Here is a 16,450-nt window from a genome sequence, read left to right as displayed (position 1 = left end):
TGAACCCTGAAAGGGCTTTGCAGGCAGGGCGTGCGGAACTACAGTGTAGCGAAGGCTCAAAGCAATGGTGGGGGCAGAGCGGCCACAGCCCGGCTCCCAGCGGGGCAGGGAAAGGCGGGCTTGGGATCCCAGGGTTTTCCCTGAGGCACCCGAGCAGATGGTGAAAAGGTCCCTCTTTTAGTAAGGTAGGGTGTTAGGGTCCCAGTGCAACAGCCGCTCCAGTGAGCAAGCTCCATTCACAGTAGAAGGAACGCAGCAGAAGGCAGAAACCTGCAGCGGCGACGAATTCTCTCCACAACCACGGCAGCCTTTTTTCGCTCCAACCGCTGGGAGAACAAGAGCCCTCGGGGCTGTACCCAACCCCTTTATCCCAGTTCAAATCTCGTGGCATCCCTGCCCTACTGGAGGAAACCCTGGGAAAAAGAGAGCAGCCAGTTGGACCCCTCCCCCTGTGGCCAGGTCTTTTTGTCTCTCTTAAGTACTCAGTAATTTGTCTCCTGGCAACTCGTATGGGAAAATTCTTTAAGAGAAAAAGAAAAACAAAAGGAGAACTTCTAAAACCCCAACACCCTGTCACCCCCAGAAATGGAAACAGGTTCTGCCCCCACATGTCCCAATGGTATCAGAGTACATTGTGTGCTGGTGTCAACCAAAGCCTTGTATTTTTGTGATTCTGATGTGCCAGGCCATCAGAGTTACACAGTCCAATAAGACCCAATTTTCCCTGGCCTCTACCTGGCTAGAGGCAGGGCCCCTCTAGTTCTGGCAATTGCTCCCTCCTTGGGCATACATTCTGGAGGTCCCTTCAAGGGGATCGGACATGTCATCCTCCCTTCTGTTATGCATAGCAGCTCGGTCATGGGAAACTGGAGCTACATTCATTCTTGCAGAACTCCTTCTGTTAGTAGTTTTTTCCTTTAGCTTACACACCCATGCTGCTAGAACAAAAGTGGGGTTTCCATCCCATCTTCTCATATCTTCCCCATGCTCACATAGGAAGAACCACAGGTCAGCTCATGGGGTGTACCCCCTCTCCCTAGCTGGGGGACATCTGCTTCTGATAACAGGTACTCTGGTCTTTACTGACGAGACTTGGAGAAGGCCCTTTTTAAGCTCCTTGCTGAGTTTCTCTCTTCCAATTTCCATGTATGCTTGGTCAAATCTGTTTCCATGGCTGAGACTTGGGCTCATGTTGGGGCATGGACAGTATCTTCATATGTTTGGAACCTTCTTGTCATAGCACCCACTTGCTCATTTTCCTCATTCCACTGCAGTGATGCTAGGAACTGGGAGTACGCTTGGGTCCCAAGTGGTGCGAGCTTGAGCCACATCAGTGTTGTACATTTTACCAGATCTGGACTCTTAGTGGTGTGGTTGTAATTTGAGAAAAGGATCTCTATCACAGCCAGTTCTCGCAAATGTTGGATTCCTTGCTCCATGGTTTTCCAAGGGCCTTGCTGCAGCTGGAGATCTGGGCAAAGGTATCTCTCATTCCCACTTGCTAAAAGTCATGTCCAGAGGCTGAGAGGTTAAGGCCTCCTCACGATCCCCTGATCGATACCCACATCATGTGACAGAGATCCCAAGTGCCTTGTTTCAATACTGTCCAAAATTGGACCATCACCTGCAGTGTCCCAGACTTGGATAAACCAGCTCAATATAGACTCATCAGGTTGTTGGGTGAAGTCTTTTCTCAGATTGCAGAGACTTTCGAAGGACAAAGATTCAGTGATTATTTCTGGTTCTGATTCCTCTGCTGGCTGTGAGGGTCCTGCCTCCCCATCGTTATCCACCGGGTGAATGGATTTGGTCTTGTATTTTCTCCTTTGGACAGGGGCGACTGCTATTGGCTTAGGCTGCCCTTCTGGTTTAACTGCAGCCTGAGTGATCGTGGTGTCTGCCGATTTGTTTGCCTTCCCCCTCTGGCTGTAGCTGCTGCTGTACGGTATCAAGCAGCGTGCAATAAGCATTAGCCAGGGCCCAGCACAGTGCAATAAGCTGCCCCTCTTTGGAGCTGTCATTGCAATTTTCTTTCAGATATTCTGCTATCTTAGCTGAGTTCTGTATTTGTTCAGGGAGGAAATTCCAAACTATTGGGGCAAAGTATTTCTTCAGGACCTGGCCTATATCCTCCCACATTCCATGCCACTCAACATTTTCCACCAATGGGGCAGATCTCTGAGCAACCTCCCTGGAAATCTCAGCCCCGATTCTAAATGGGTTGTAGACCGTATAGAGGAGACATAGCAGAATTAGCAACAAAAATATGGTGTCTTTAACATCCAGAGGGAAATGAACATTCTCAAAAGGTGATGTGTCTGACCTGAATGGGGAGAAGCAGGTAAAAGACTGGGAAAAATAATTCCCTCCTGTTCCCCCAACAGGCTGGGTGTGATTATTAATAAACCCTCAGAAGTAGCAGCTGAGACCAGGACAGGCAAACAACAGTGAATACACATCCCAAATACTCTTCATTGCCTCTGCTGTTATCTGTACATAAGCTAATATTGCAGAGTGTATCAACAAAGCAATCTTGGTTTGTGTCTCTGATCCAAAAAAGATCCATATCTGTCTTGGGGTGACTTTATGATGGGTATCCCATATCGCTGCCCTATGCCCAGAAATTAATGCTTGTGCCTTTCTATGCCTTTAAACTGAGCCTGAGAGGAGGAAGGAAAAAATGGAGCAAAACTTTTTCAAAGCAGTTTACACACAGAAATAGCGACTTTTTTTCCAGCTGCGGTGGGGGAGCAAGGAAGCACCCGGCTTGCAGGTTTTTTTCCAGTCAGCTTTCAGCCAGTTTTTCAGTTTCTTTTTCTCCGGAGAGAGACTGAGAGTTGAACTTTTTTCCTTCCCTGGAATTTTGGATTTTCTCCCTTTTCTGCTGGACTGCTTCAATATCAGAACACATCGGGAGGACTTTCCACTGAGCACAGGGGGCCTGGCCCTGGGCCAAGCCCCAGCTCCGAGGAGACCAAAGGGAGGACTCTAACACTTTCCCAGGTTTTTTTTTTCACAGCAAAAGAATTTATTATTTAGCATTATTATCCTTTTCCCGTGTGTTTGTTAAATAAATAGTTTTTATCTCTCACTTTCCTTTGAGGAAAATTTATTTTTCCCGAACCTGGTGGGGGGAGGGGTGGTTGTGCCTCCTCTCAGAGGATATATCTCTAAATTTGACCAAACCGGAACAATATCTCAGGCAGATTGTCCCATATATACAGAGAAGTATACAAGCCTAGGTGCCACAGCCCCATGATTAGACTGAGCAGCATGGTGACCAGTAAGTTCTGTACCCAATACCAAATGTTCCTTACAAAAATTCTTATTTTTTTATTTTCTCTCTCATGCCTCTTGTAGTTGGGCAGCAAATTTGTCTCGGTTTAAGACAATTTAGGAGGTAGGCACTCTGGAATGAGTTGCCTCCCCTTACAGTATTATCCAATCCCTTTCCACCAACAAGGAGAAGTGAAATATGAGTAGATATAAGTGAAAAAATAACATCTTACTAACAAGTCAAACTGCAACAGGCAAAAAATAACAGTAAATAATCACTATATAAAAATTGCTAAGTCTCACAAACTCCACGTGAACAAAGAGAAACTCAAAATGGTGGAATACCCCTCCGTCCCAAGACGGCGGCCTTCACAGGTGACTGCACAGTCCAGGAGACAAATGGAAAAGATGGCAGACCAAAAGAAACCCTCCTGGGAAGGTAGGAGCTTACAAAGCAGTTCTAGTGGGAGATAAGGATTGCTGGCACATGTGGGGTCAGTGCCACTGCTTGCTGCTTCCTCCTGCCACCTGCTGGATTCCACCGGTGTTGGCGCTGCTGTCTTCCAAGCTGCTGGTGTGTTGGGGGAGCGGAGAAATGGTCTCTCGGCACCAATGCCTTGTGGCCTGGCCCCAGGACCGGCTCAAGCTTTGCGATGTTGATAGGGTTTTCCAAATTCACTCTGAAACAGTTTCTAATTGCGAAATGTAGTTTTTCCAAATTGCTACTGTGGAAGCCCAGAAAATCCCACCTGAGACAACCTCTGATGAAGCAGAGCTTCTGCCTTGAGCAAAAGCCTCCAGGCAAAACAGAGGGCCCTGCTTCCCTGCTCCAACTTAAAGTCCAGGCAGCGCCTGCCCCCACTGTTCTTTTTCTGGCTGCAGTGCTGGATCCTAAAGAGACAGTAACAATTTTTGGGCACAGAGAGATATGGAATACAATAATGGTTTGGGTTACCCAGGACAAGTAGAAGCAGTAAACCAAACTAATTTAAATTAATTTAAAAAAAATTAATTTACTATTATTGGATTTTAATAAAACTATAGTATTGTGACACTGGACTTATAGGCTCAAAGTGTAAGACAGTGTTGCTGTAAAAGAATAGGCTTAAAGTTTGTTGCTTTAATCATATCAGTCAAAGTTAGCTGCTATCCAACTCATATTTTTAAAGGCATAAGCCACATTTTAATATTACAAAGCTAAATTGAATATGACACTACAAGTACAGAAGGATTTTTTTTCTGTATTTCCTCAGTATTTTTAATAATCTGTCTGCTGATTAGCCTTGCATATAAAGAGTGCTTAGGTCCTTACTAAAAATTGATTTTTAATGCTTCATAGGACAGGATTAGTATAAATGTCAATATGCTACTTTATAACAATAGATTAAATACATGAATTGCAAGGGGAGCATTTAATATTTCCAACCAAGTGTGCTGCCTCCCTGGCGCCTGGGTAAGGGACATCACCAAGAAACTTCCCAGCCTGGTACAGTTCTCTGATTATTATCTGCTATTGGTTTTCCAGGTGGGTAGCAACAAAGTCCCAGCAAGAAGTCTGCAGACAATCAAGAGGGACCTCAGGGACTTGAGACTATTGGTTGAGGGATCTGGAGCACAACTGTGTTCTGTCCTGCCAGTTGCGGGGAATGATAGGACAAGAAACAGGAAAATCATGAAGATGAATAACTGGCTTTAAGACTGGTGTTACCAGCAGAATTTTGGGATTTCTGATCGTGGGTCAGTTTATACAACACCAAGCCTGCTGGCAACAGATGAGGTCCACTCATCTCAAAGGGGAAAAGGATTTTAGCTCAGGAGTTAGCAGGGCTCTTTGAGAGAGCTTTAAACTAGATTTGAAGGGGGATGGGGACAAAACCAAGCTCAACAGATGTCACAGTGGGGAAATTACAACACGCATATCAATCAACGAGGCCCGTGGAAAAGAAATATATATGGACCGATTCTTGATAGATGTTTCAGAGAGATGTTTATTTTCCCAGCCACATGGTTGAGGATCTGCCGAGGAACTGAGGCAATCATGGGACCCGAGGTTCCTTGCCCACGCAGGGGAACACAAAACAACCAATGGGGAACAAGGCTGACCAGGGGCTAGGGAAACCCCGTGTCTCCCCTCCAGGGCCCCTCTCCCAGGACCACATGGCAGGGGGGAGGGCCCCAACAAACAGAGATAAACCTGGGGGTACCATGCCAATGTTTGAGGGACAGTGTGCTACCAAGGTCCTTTGGTCTACCATCTCAGCGCAGGTAGGGGATTAAGATCCATGCAGCAGCAAAGACACAAGGGGTTTCGATGTGTTAGAAACCACAGAAGTGCCTGAGAATGGTCACACAGGAAGTAAAAGACCAGTTGTCCTAAAGGTACCCATCCATCTGAGCTAGAAGAAAGATACAGGGAGCAGAAGGAAGCCCCCATAATCCAGGAGGGAATGGTCAGTGACCTGCTACACCACTGAAACACACACAAGTCCATGGAGCCAGATGGGATCCACCCAAGAGTACGAGGGAGTTGGCCGAAGTGCTCACCAAGCCACTTTCAATCATTTACCAGCAGTCCTGGCAAACCAGGGAGGTCCTAGGTGATAGGAAGTTGGCAAATATGATGCCCATCTACAAGAAGGATTGAAACTACCAGGCCTTTCAGCCTGACCTTGGTGCTGGGGGAAGTCATGGAGCAGGTTCTCTTGAGTGCCATCATGTGGCATGTACAAGGCAACCAGATGATCAGGCCCAGTGTCTTAGGTTACAATGTAAGATGTAACCAAAAGCATGTATTCTATCACCATCTGTTAAAACCAGGTGGGGCAGTGTTCTTTATTTCTTCCATGACACATCCCTGATAACTCCCTTTCTTTTAATGGGCTATCAAGCCTCACTGCATGACTCATAAAATTATATCATCCCATTGTGAGATGCTCCGCTCAGGGGAAGGAACCAAGCATTCCTACCTGGATATAATCTGAGGTTTGGAACACCACACTCAGCCCTTACATACTGGATTCCTAGAGGACAAGAGCTACATAACCACCACTGGACCTTCAGAGGAAGACCAGACCCTTCTACAGGATCACCACTTCAACAGAACCACATCCATCACTTCAGGAGGACTGCAGCCACCATTTAATTGGACTGCTACCACCACCCTGACCAACAGGGTGTCAGTGTTTTTGTACTATTGCATTTATTTTTAATTTTCCTATTAAATTGTAGTTCTGATTTCTAGTCTCATTGGTTTGCTTTCAAACTAGTACACCCAGCCAGCATGGAGTTATGAAAGGCAGGTCCTGCTTGACCAACCTGGTCTCCTTCTATGACAAAGTGACCCGCTTAGTGGATGAAGGAAAGGCTGTGGGTGTTGTCTACCTAGATTTTAGTAGAGACTGACAGTTTACCACAGCATTCTTCTGGAGAAACTGACTTCCCCACAGTTCAGACTGGTGTATTCTTCTCTGGGCCCAGCCATCCAGCCAGCGAGTGGTAGAATTACATCCAGATGGCATCTGGTCACTACTGGGGTTCCTCCGGGCTCAGTATTGGGGCCAGTCCTGTTTAATGTCTTCATCAACAACCTGGACAAGTGGATTGAGTGCACCCTCAGCAAGTTTGCAGATGACATCAAGTTCGGTGGTAGTGTTGATCTTAAGAGTAGGGAAGGGTCTGCAGAGAGATCTGGACAGGCTGGATTGATGGGCTGAGGCCGATTGTACAAGGTTCAACAAGGTGAAGTGCTGAGTCCTGTGCTTGGGTCACAACAACCTTCTGCAGCCCTACAGGCTTGGGGCAGAGTGGCTGGAAAGCTGCCTGGTAGAAAAGGACCTGGGGATGCTGGTTGCCACCAGCTGAACATGAGCCAGCGTGTGCCCAGGTGGCCAAGAAGGCCAATGGCATCTCCTCTTGTATCAGAAATAGCATGGCCAGCAGGTCTAGGGAAGTGAAAAATTAAAAAGCTTAAATTTGAGAAGAAATATAGATGTTTTCAACAGTAAATCTATACTGTTTTCAGAGTTTGAACAGAATTTCAGTATTCATATTAACTGAACTTGGTTAATTGGCAACTCAGGTATTTGCATAGGCCTTTGAATTTTTAACTGATAAATCAATCCCAATTGCTTTTAAATATTCTCAGATACTTCTGTCTTATTTTGGGGTCCATTTTAGGAAAAGAGAAAACTGATGTTTTGTTGGTCATTCATTCATGATTTGATTCAACCAGGGAATATCTGTGGTGTTGTTTCTATTCAAATTAATTTGCATATGTCAAAGGTGCAGTTCTGGAACCTCACCTTTAACCATATCTAATCTGGAACACATATGAACTCCAAATCTTTAAGTCTACCTTTATTAAAATGTTTCAATCTCTAAACCAAAAGATTTCAAACACAAGGTATGTAGGGCTTATTTATTTGACTCATACTGTTAATTACTACTATGAATCACTTGAACAGTAGTTCTAGAGTGTAATTATATTGTAGTTATGGTTAAAGCATCATTGATTTGTACTAGTACACTACACAGAACAAGAAATTTTCTGTGCTTCTTTATTAGGTGCTGTATGTCTATCTGTAGGAAAGCTTCCAACACAAGTGATTTGCATGATTGAAAGGGGTTATCACTTACTTGTAGTGCATTCAAAATGTCAAGTTCAAATCTGGGAGATGAGTGCTCAAGCAGATGAGCAGATTACTATTTCTGGACTTCACCACACTTTCTCTAGATCATATTAAAAAATTAAGAAATAAAAAAAGTATCTTCGTAGTTTGTCTTCGATGAAAAGGTAGCTGCTTTGTTACTTCTCAGTCTTACAGTGTCTGTTTTGTATCCAAGTTCCTTTGCAAAAACAATAAATGTTTCATTTGGGACCTCATATGATGAAAGTGAATTAATGAAATAATTTTCACTCTTACAGATCCCTCAAGAAAAACAACAAAATTCACTTCCACCTTCATGTCAATGTCTAGTCTGGGTTTGTTTGGGGTGGGTGTTTTTTTGAGGGATGGGGATTGGTGAGGTGCTTTTCTGTTTGTGTTTTTTTGTTTTTGTTTGGTTTTTGTGTTTGAACTGACAGTGAATTCCTTCAGGTGAAATTTATAATATTCAATGTTTTTAATTTCTGTAGTATATTATTAGCTTGTACTAAACTTATTTTCTATTGAAAAAAATTCCAGCATAAGTCAAATATTTAGCACAATTACACCTACATACACCCATGTGGAAACCTCTATTAAACACATTGTGTTCTTTATACCATTGCTAGCTTGAACTCTCATACTAATTCTTAAATTATTTTAAGATGTCAGTGAGCTCTATGCAAGTGCCCATTAAACACTTTATTATACCAGCAATCAAACTTCCCAAATTGGAAGTTTCTCCTAAAGCATTCATTGCATGTTTGTCCCACCATTGTTCTTCCTTTCAACCTTCCCATCCTCCACTAAAGTTCAGTTTAATGTCAAACACTCCAACCTGTGTGGTGCAGTTGATCCACTTGAGAGAAGGGATGCCAGCCAGAGGAACCTTGTCAGGCTTGAGAAGTGGGCTCATGAGAACCTCATGAAGTTCAACAAGGCCAAGTGCAAGGTGCTGCACATGGGTCAGGGCAATTCCTAATATTAGTACAGACTAGGAGATGAATGGATTGAGACCAGCCTTGCAGAGAAGGACTTGGGGGCACTGGTGGATGAAAAATTGGACGTGAGCTGGCAATGTGTGCTTGCAGCCCAGAAAGCAAATTCTGTCCTGGGCTGTATCAAAAGCAGTATGGCCAGCAGGGCAGGGGAGGGGATTCTGCCCCTCTATTCTGCCTTCGTGTGACCCCACCTGGAGTACTGTGTCCAGTTCTGGGGTCCTCAGCACAAGAAAGACATGGGCCTGTTGTAGCAGGTACAGAGGAGGCCATGAAGATGATCAGATGGCTGGAGCACCTCTCCTAGGAAGACAGGTTTGTTCATACTGGAGAAGGTTCTGGGGAGACCTTATTTCAGCCTTTCAATGCTTAAAGGGAGCTTATAAGATGGAAGGAGACTTTTTACATGGGCAGATAGTGAGAGGACAGGGGGCAAGAGTTTTAAACTGAGAGTAGATTTAGATTGGATGTAAGGAAGACTTTTTTTGTTTTTTAAATATGATGAGGGTGGTGAGACACTAGAAGAGGTTCCCCAGAGAGGTTTTAGATGCCCCATCCCTGGAAGTATTCAAGGCCAGGTTGGATGGAGCTTTGAGCAACTTGATCTAGTGGAAGATGTTCCTACAAGGTGGTTGGACTAGATGATCTTTAAAGGTCCCTTCCAACCCAAGACTATCTATGAGTCTTTTACCTCCTTCAATCACCCTGAGCAGTGCAAGGGAATGGGAGTTTGTCTTTGCCACTCTTTATTCCTCATGATTTTTCTCTTCTGCAGGGTGGGGTCCCTCCCACGGGGTACAGACCTTCAGGAAAATCTGCTTTAACACGGGCTCTCCTCAGGCTGCAGCTTCCTTCAGTGCACATCCACCTGCTGCATTTAAGGGTTCTCCATGGGCTGCAATGTGAATATGTGTTATGGTGTGAACCTCCATAGGCTGCAGGACAACCTGCTTCACCATGATCTTCACCACTGGGTGAAACAGTATCTCTGCTACGGTGCCTGAAGCATCTCCTCCCCTTCCTCTTTCACTGACCTTGGTGTCTGCAGGATTGTTTTTCTCATTTCTATTTTTTTTCCTCACTTCTCTCTCACAGTTGCTGCACAGTGTTTTTTACCCTTTCTTAAATATGCTATCACAGAGATGCTACCAACATCACTGCTTGGCTTGGCCTTGGGCAGTGGTGGGTCAATTTTGGAGCTGGCTGGAACTGGCTCTGCCTGATATAGGGGCAGCTTCTGGTGTCTTCTCACAGAGGCCACCCCCACACACATCCCCCCCTCCCACACCCCCACTGTCAAAACCTCCCCATATAAACCCAATGTACAAATATTTTTCTACGCTACATTTAAATACCTTTCATTTACAAATATCTATGCATTTTTAATCTGTGCTGTTCATTTTTTCTTCTTTCTAGTAAGAGTTGAATATATCACTGTGGTGTTTTTCAGGACAGGAATGTAGATGTTAAGATCTGGTCTGTGTAAGAAAAAAAACTGGTTATGGTTATTCCATAACAGCTGTTACAGATTTTTTTAAAGTTACTTTTCTTTTTAGAAGGGTAGTTATCCTTAGTAAAATCATTTAGAACATGATTCTCATAAGTAATTGTAATGACATAGTGACCTTTTTCCAAAATAGGTACAGTCTTTGCTGTGGTCGATGACAACTTGAAAAATTGGTGTTTTAAGAAGCACAATTGCTTTCACTTGAATGGCATGTTGATAGTTTCAAACCTTTCTAATTATGAGCATGTCCTTTTTATACTGGAGACAGTTGAAGTTTAGCTGTAATTCATCAGTTAAGACAATGTTGGTACTTCTAACACAAAGGTATTTTGGTTAGGTGCTGCAAAATACATGGTTTAATGTGTGTATGTATGTGTGTTGATATATAGTTTTACTTGTAAAAAGCACTCTGAATTGCTCATACTGACATTGTTTTACTTGAGTTGTTTTTTTCCTTAGTTTACAATGGTATCGGCATCCTACTGAAGAAGATCTAAGACTTTTTGCAGGGAAACAAAGAAGCAAGAGCAAAAAGGATAGGTAAAAACTTGTTTTAAGTGGTCTTTTTTGGTTTTGTTTTTTAATTCATATAAGTAAGTACTTTACTGGCAAACCTCTGAATTTGTGTGTCTTAAACTTCTTGCATATAATTAATTGGCCTGCTTGCTTTGATTACCACAGCTCTATACTGAACTGTGTTCTTTTGGCTTAACAGAGTGCTTAACATGCCCAATTTGTACAGAACTGGGTAATTCCCAGTCTTCAAAAGTCATCTGTGACATTGCTAGTTTGATGGCAAAAAAAATTCTTAATGGATCTATTCAAAGACTGAGAATAGGAAATCTTATATTCAACTGAAGCTCTTCAGCTTGAAGCAAGATGAGAAAGATTTGAGTATATTAGCTGAACGGAGGATTACTGTGAGCTGCCATTCTTATGCAGCTGTGAAAAGGGTAAATGGGTTCCTAGGATATATTGGGCGAGGTATTTTGTCACGGGCAATTAGAGAAGCCCTCCTGTTGAGTCATGAGGTTCAGAAAGGACCCCCTCACTTTCTAAACTACTCCTCAGAGAGGACCCTGTGTGCAGCTGGATCCAATTCTAGACTGCAGACTTAGTCAACAGTTTATGTCTAAAGGATTGTATAGGTGTAATTGAGCCTTTACACAACTTTGTCCCGCAGGATTAAGGATGGTAAACCAAATATATTTATATAAGTATTATAAATAATTTATTCAAATTGATGGTGATAATGATCAGACTAAAAGATCTTAATCAGAAGTATTTACTATGCAGTATAGGTAGCTATAACTACTAGTATAGTGCACTATTTATTGAAGCAATAATGAAACAATTATATTAAAGCTAGCAAAATAATGATGAAGTAGAGATTGATGTTACTTACCCATACCAACGACCATGGGCAAATCTCTTTTGCTCAGCCTAGAGGAGTAACTTTGAGGGGTGTCCCCACTCAAGGGAGGAATCCCCACACATACTCCAAGAAGGGATATGTTAGAAGGCCCTACTGTTAAAAAGTGGGGCTGGGCTTTTATAGTTCAGGAAACATTGTTCTTCCTCAGAATATTTAACTTTGGGATTGATGAGTCAGGCTGGTCTCAGCATTCTTTGACACTGAAAGCAGCATGACCTCCCCCTTTTCCATCCAACACTTTTGCAAATAGGGTATTGTTTGAGCTGTTTTACCCCCACATAGGCAGAGCATCCTGCTACATATTTCCAGTAGAGAGAGGGAAATGTTAATCCTGTTGCACAAGACCACCGATGTAGAACTTCATCTTGATTACTGTGTACAGTTCTGATTGCTCGTGTTCAAGAAAAATGAATTGACTCAAACGGGTGAAGAGAATGACTGCTAGGATGATCCAGGAAGCAGAAAGCCTGTCTTACAAGAAGAGGCTAAAAAAAGAGCTTGCCTTGTTTAACCTAGCACAAAGAGTCCAAGAAGGATAGGATAGCTGTCTATCAACTTAAGCTGGAAACAGATTTCTTATCTTCAGCCATGGAGCTCTGGAACAGCCTCACCAGAAGTGTTATTGGGGCAAGAACAAAGACTGATCTTGAGGTGGTGGAGCTGGCTATGTTTATGCAAGATTTCTGAACTGAAAATGTTTAAAACAAATACCCAGTGACTTGCTTTTTGGTGAAATAGGTGGTTTCCTTTGGTCTTTTCTTTTTTATTATTATTCCAGTATAAACTGCTCTCTTAAAATTGTAACTTTTGTGGTAATTCATAAACTGCACATATAACCTGTTCATCATAAAATCAAAGCTTTTTTTTTTCAATTTCTTACTTAAGCTATATGGGTAGCAACCTTATTTCCCAAACGTTGGGCTAAAAAATTAAGCCTTTTCTTTAATATATAATTCTTCAATATTACATGTTTGTCACAATATTCTTTGATAGTCAGAAAATAATTTTATCCAAGTTTTCTGTAACAAATTGAAGCAAAATTGTTAATACTATTGCAATTCACAACTGTGCATTTAACCAGTGATAATTATTCATATTTAAAATAACTTCAGTTACATAACTATAAGTTACATGTTTCACCAATATGAGCCTTCAACAGGAAAACACAGTTGCATTACCAAATAACATTTGCAGTTTACACTGAATGCCTTTCCTCAACCTTGGCAATCTTCTGCCACCCAAAGCATGCATATTCTCACTTTCACCAGGGCAATCATATCCTCTCTGCTGTGTGAAAGTATGGCATGATAATGCGTACTTACATATGAGCTTAAATTTTGTAATCTTGGAAAAATTTACTGTGAATCGTGATAGAAAACAGTATCACAGATCACCTATTTGCATTAAGTCCTTTTCCACTTGTTAAACTTTTTCATGTAATGTTTCAAATGTGGTGCTATGTTTTTATGTCTACACAGTCAAATTCTGTTAATATCATTTCATTACTATGATTGGGGTATTTGTCATAGTCTATAAATATCTAACCAAGAAAATATAGTTTTAATATATATGTAGTTGTTTGTAATAAGGTAAATTTTATTGACAGATGGATATGAAACTTCAAAGGGAATCAGGATGGTAATGTGGAGACTTAAATGCTGCTTTCTTTACTTTGCTAATATAACAATAACATGTATAATAACCTTAAGTTCCACTCAGTGGATATACCTCTCTGTTCTCTGAAGAAGCTGCTTGTCAGGGCAGGCCCAAGACAAGAGACAGAGACATAAGATTCAAAGGGTCTTGCAGGCAGTAGCTTGGAGAAGCCAAGCTCTGCCTGCTAATCAATTTTATTAGCTCTCCTGATACCACAACAACGGCAGCTGAAGACTTAATATTTACAGATCGTCTCATTTGAACAGACATCTTTGTAACCCTGACACTATCTCCTGCCTTCACCCAGGGTGTGCCCCCACATCCTCCAGTGGACCAAACTTAGCAGGATAACAGGTGCCCAGGAACCTCTGGGTCATGACCCACCCAATCAGTCAAATACTGCAAGGTACCCCAGAATATCCTGGAATCCAAAATAGCCCAGACACAACATTCTCTCTGGCCCTGGACCATAACTGGAGATGATGGTAGAGATTGATGAGGTCTGATGACCACTGTGCCCTGCTGTCAGTGCATCATGACAGCGCTGAAGGACCTTACATGCGCAGTGGGTTGGCAGGGATATACAGTCCCTCATCACAATACAGACAACCATCCTTCTCCTGCGAATTCTGTGAAGTATCCCCTGCCCAAAACTAATGGCCAAAGGATCACCAGCCAAGTTCTGATGCACAGAACTAAGATATTGGCTGGCATAGCAGCAAAAAAATTTTGCAGAGAGAGAAGTGACAGGGTAGCAGATCTGCCTCAGCATCTCCCTCTGAGGCTTCCTGACAGACCAGGGCATCTGCCCTGCCATTCTGTTTACCCAGCCTGAAGGTGACAATAAATGGAAACTGAGACCGAAAATTTGCCCAACAATTCAGCTGGGAGAGAAGCACTTCAGATTCCTAAAATATTCCAAATTTCAATGGTCAGTCAGAACCAAAGGGGGTTCGGCAGGTCCCACAAGAAGGTGCCTCCACTCAGCACATGCCTCCACGAGGGCCAACAACTCTTCATCCCAGTCACTGTAATTCCTCTCTGTGGCAGTTGACTGGCAGGAGAAATAGGCATAAGGATGAAGCTGTCCATTCAGTGAATGACACTGAGAAAGTACTGGCCTGATGGCATGGACAGAAGCATCTGGCTCCATCACAAAGGGGTGACTGGTATCCAGGTGGGCCAAAAATGGGACCATCGTAAATGCCTGCTTCAAGTCATCAAAGGCCCCCTGAACCTTGAGTGTCCACTGAAAAGGGACACCCTTATGAGTCAATGCTCTGAGCGGAGCAACCTTTTGAGCAAAATTCCAAGTAAAATGCCGATTAAAAATTAGCAAAGCCTAAAAATCACTGCACACCACACACCACCAGGGGACACTGCCAACAGAGAAGAGTATCAGTCTTTTTCATGACTATGCTCATGCCCTCGGGGGCAATTGACTAACCCAGGAAGTCCATATGCTGTTGGAGGAAGGCATACTTCAGCTTCGCATAAAGGCAATGAAGCCAAAGCTGGGAAAGATCCTCTTGAAAGTGAACAACATGTTCCTCCCACATCCTCAAGTAAACTGTCATGAGTATGTACAATGACATAATTGTCCAACAAGTCACAGAAAACATTGGTGACAAAGCCCTGAAAGGTATCAGGGGCATTAGAGAGGCCAAAAGGTATCACACAATACTCAGAATGGCCATATGTGCAAACAAAGGCCCTTTTCCACTTGTTGCCCTGATGAACACAAAAGAGATTATAAGCCACTTTAGTAAACCAGCATGCCCCCTGTAAATGCTCCAACAACTCAGGAATGAGGGACGGGGGGATTTGCAATATTGATCCCTGATGCTCCACACGTGGCCTCAAGCTGCTTCTTTACAAAATTTATAGTGGCACCAAGGGAGGGAAGTGGAGTATTGAATAAAACTTCAGGTTAAACTGTCCTTAGTATGTCTTCAAGGTGTCAGGACAATTAATCCACTATGTCAGAGGTTTATGTCCAAAAAGGAGACAGAGGAGTCCTGTAACTTTATTTGAATAAAGGGAGAGACCATGGGGCACTTCCCTGGCGTCTCTCAAGTTGTTGGAAGACTGATTCAAAGGAATCTACTCCACAGTAAGGTACTGTAAAGTAAAGCACACCTTTATTGGCCTGGCCAGGGGAAGCATGCAGGGGTTTGCACCTCCATATGCATGCTCACCATGTTCATCTTACAGAGGTTATTTATACATTTATGAGTTCGGCATCCACCCTTTTTGTTCATTTATCTAAAAGTTACAGTCTTAAGAGGTTGGGGTCTTACATAACTTGTGGTTTCTTTATCTTAGGGTTACAAACACACCACGCTATTCTTATCTAATGCATTCATCACACACCTATTTTGCTAATACACACTTAATTTTACTATTACACACTTTGTTGCTATATTAGTTATACTTCATTTATAATTGTGTATTGATTATGTTCTTATTCTCTTATTACATTTTTCTACCCTTTGTGACAGTTCTTCTATTTGTGATTAAAACAGCAGTTAGCATGCATCTTCCTTCTTATCACTTAGCCCATAGGGGATAAGCCCTTGTTTTGCAGAAAAACAGTTAGCCAAACCCATTAGCTTGCATTCCTTTCCCTTATCATCTTAGTCCACTGGGGTTTGTTTTTTTTCAAGAGCAGTTAGCGTTAGGCATAGCATCTCCTATTCACTTATCATCGTAGCCCCTTCCAGGCCTAGGCTTCTTGTCTTGCAAAAGCAGTTGCGGTTGAGCATAGCAGCCAACACTTAACTTTTATTAATCTATACTTTATACTAAGGTGCTTATGTTAAAGGAGTCCTGTGTTTCAGGATGCAGCTTCCTTTTTATCCTAATTTCCTGGCCGCACTTCCCTCTCTCTTTCCCCATTGGCTGAGGTACTTGAGAGGTATAGACTTCCTGAATC

The 16,450-nt window shown here is 42.8% G+C and overlaps 1 protein-coding gene across 1 annotated transcript in view; it reads left to right on the top strand.

Annotated features, from left to right (window-relative positions):
• The window catches only part of LOC103611329 (transmembrane protein 161B), a 68,472-nt gene that overhangs the window by 10,959 nt on the left and 41,063 nt on the right, over nucleotides 1–16,450 (top strand). The window contains exon 2 of the mRNA XM_008628830.2: nucleotides 10,884–10,964. Coding sequence (XP_008627052.1) covers nucleotides 10,884–10,964 — 81 coding nt within the window. The remainder of the gene's footprint in view (nucleotides 1–10,883; nucleotides 10,965–16,450) is intronic.

The sequence above is a fragment of the Corvus brachyrhynchos genome, unplaced genomic scaffold (genome assembly GCF_000691975.1).
Source record: "Corvus brachyrhynchos isolate BGI_N302 unplaced genomic scaffold, ASM69197v1 scaffold652, whole genome shotgun sequence".
NCBI classification, from domain to species: Eukaryota; Metazoa; Chordata; class Aves; order Passeriformes; family Corvidae; genus Corvus; species Corvus brachyrhynchos.
This window is presented reverse-complemented; position numbering and strand designations above follow the sequence as displayed.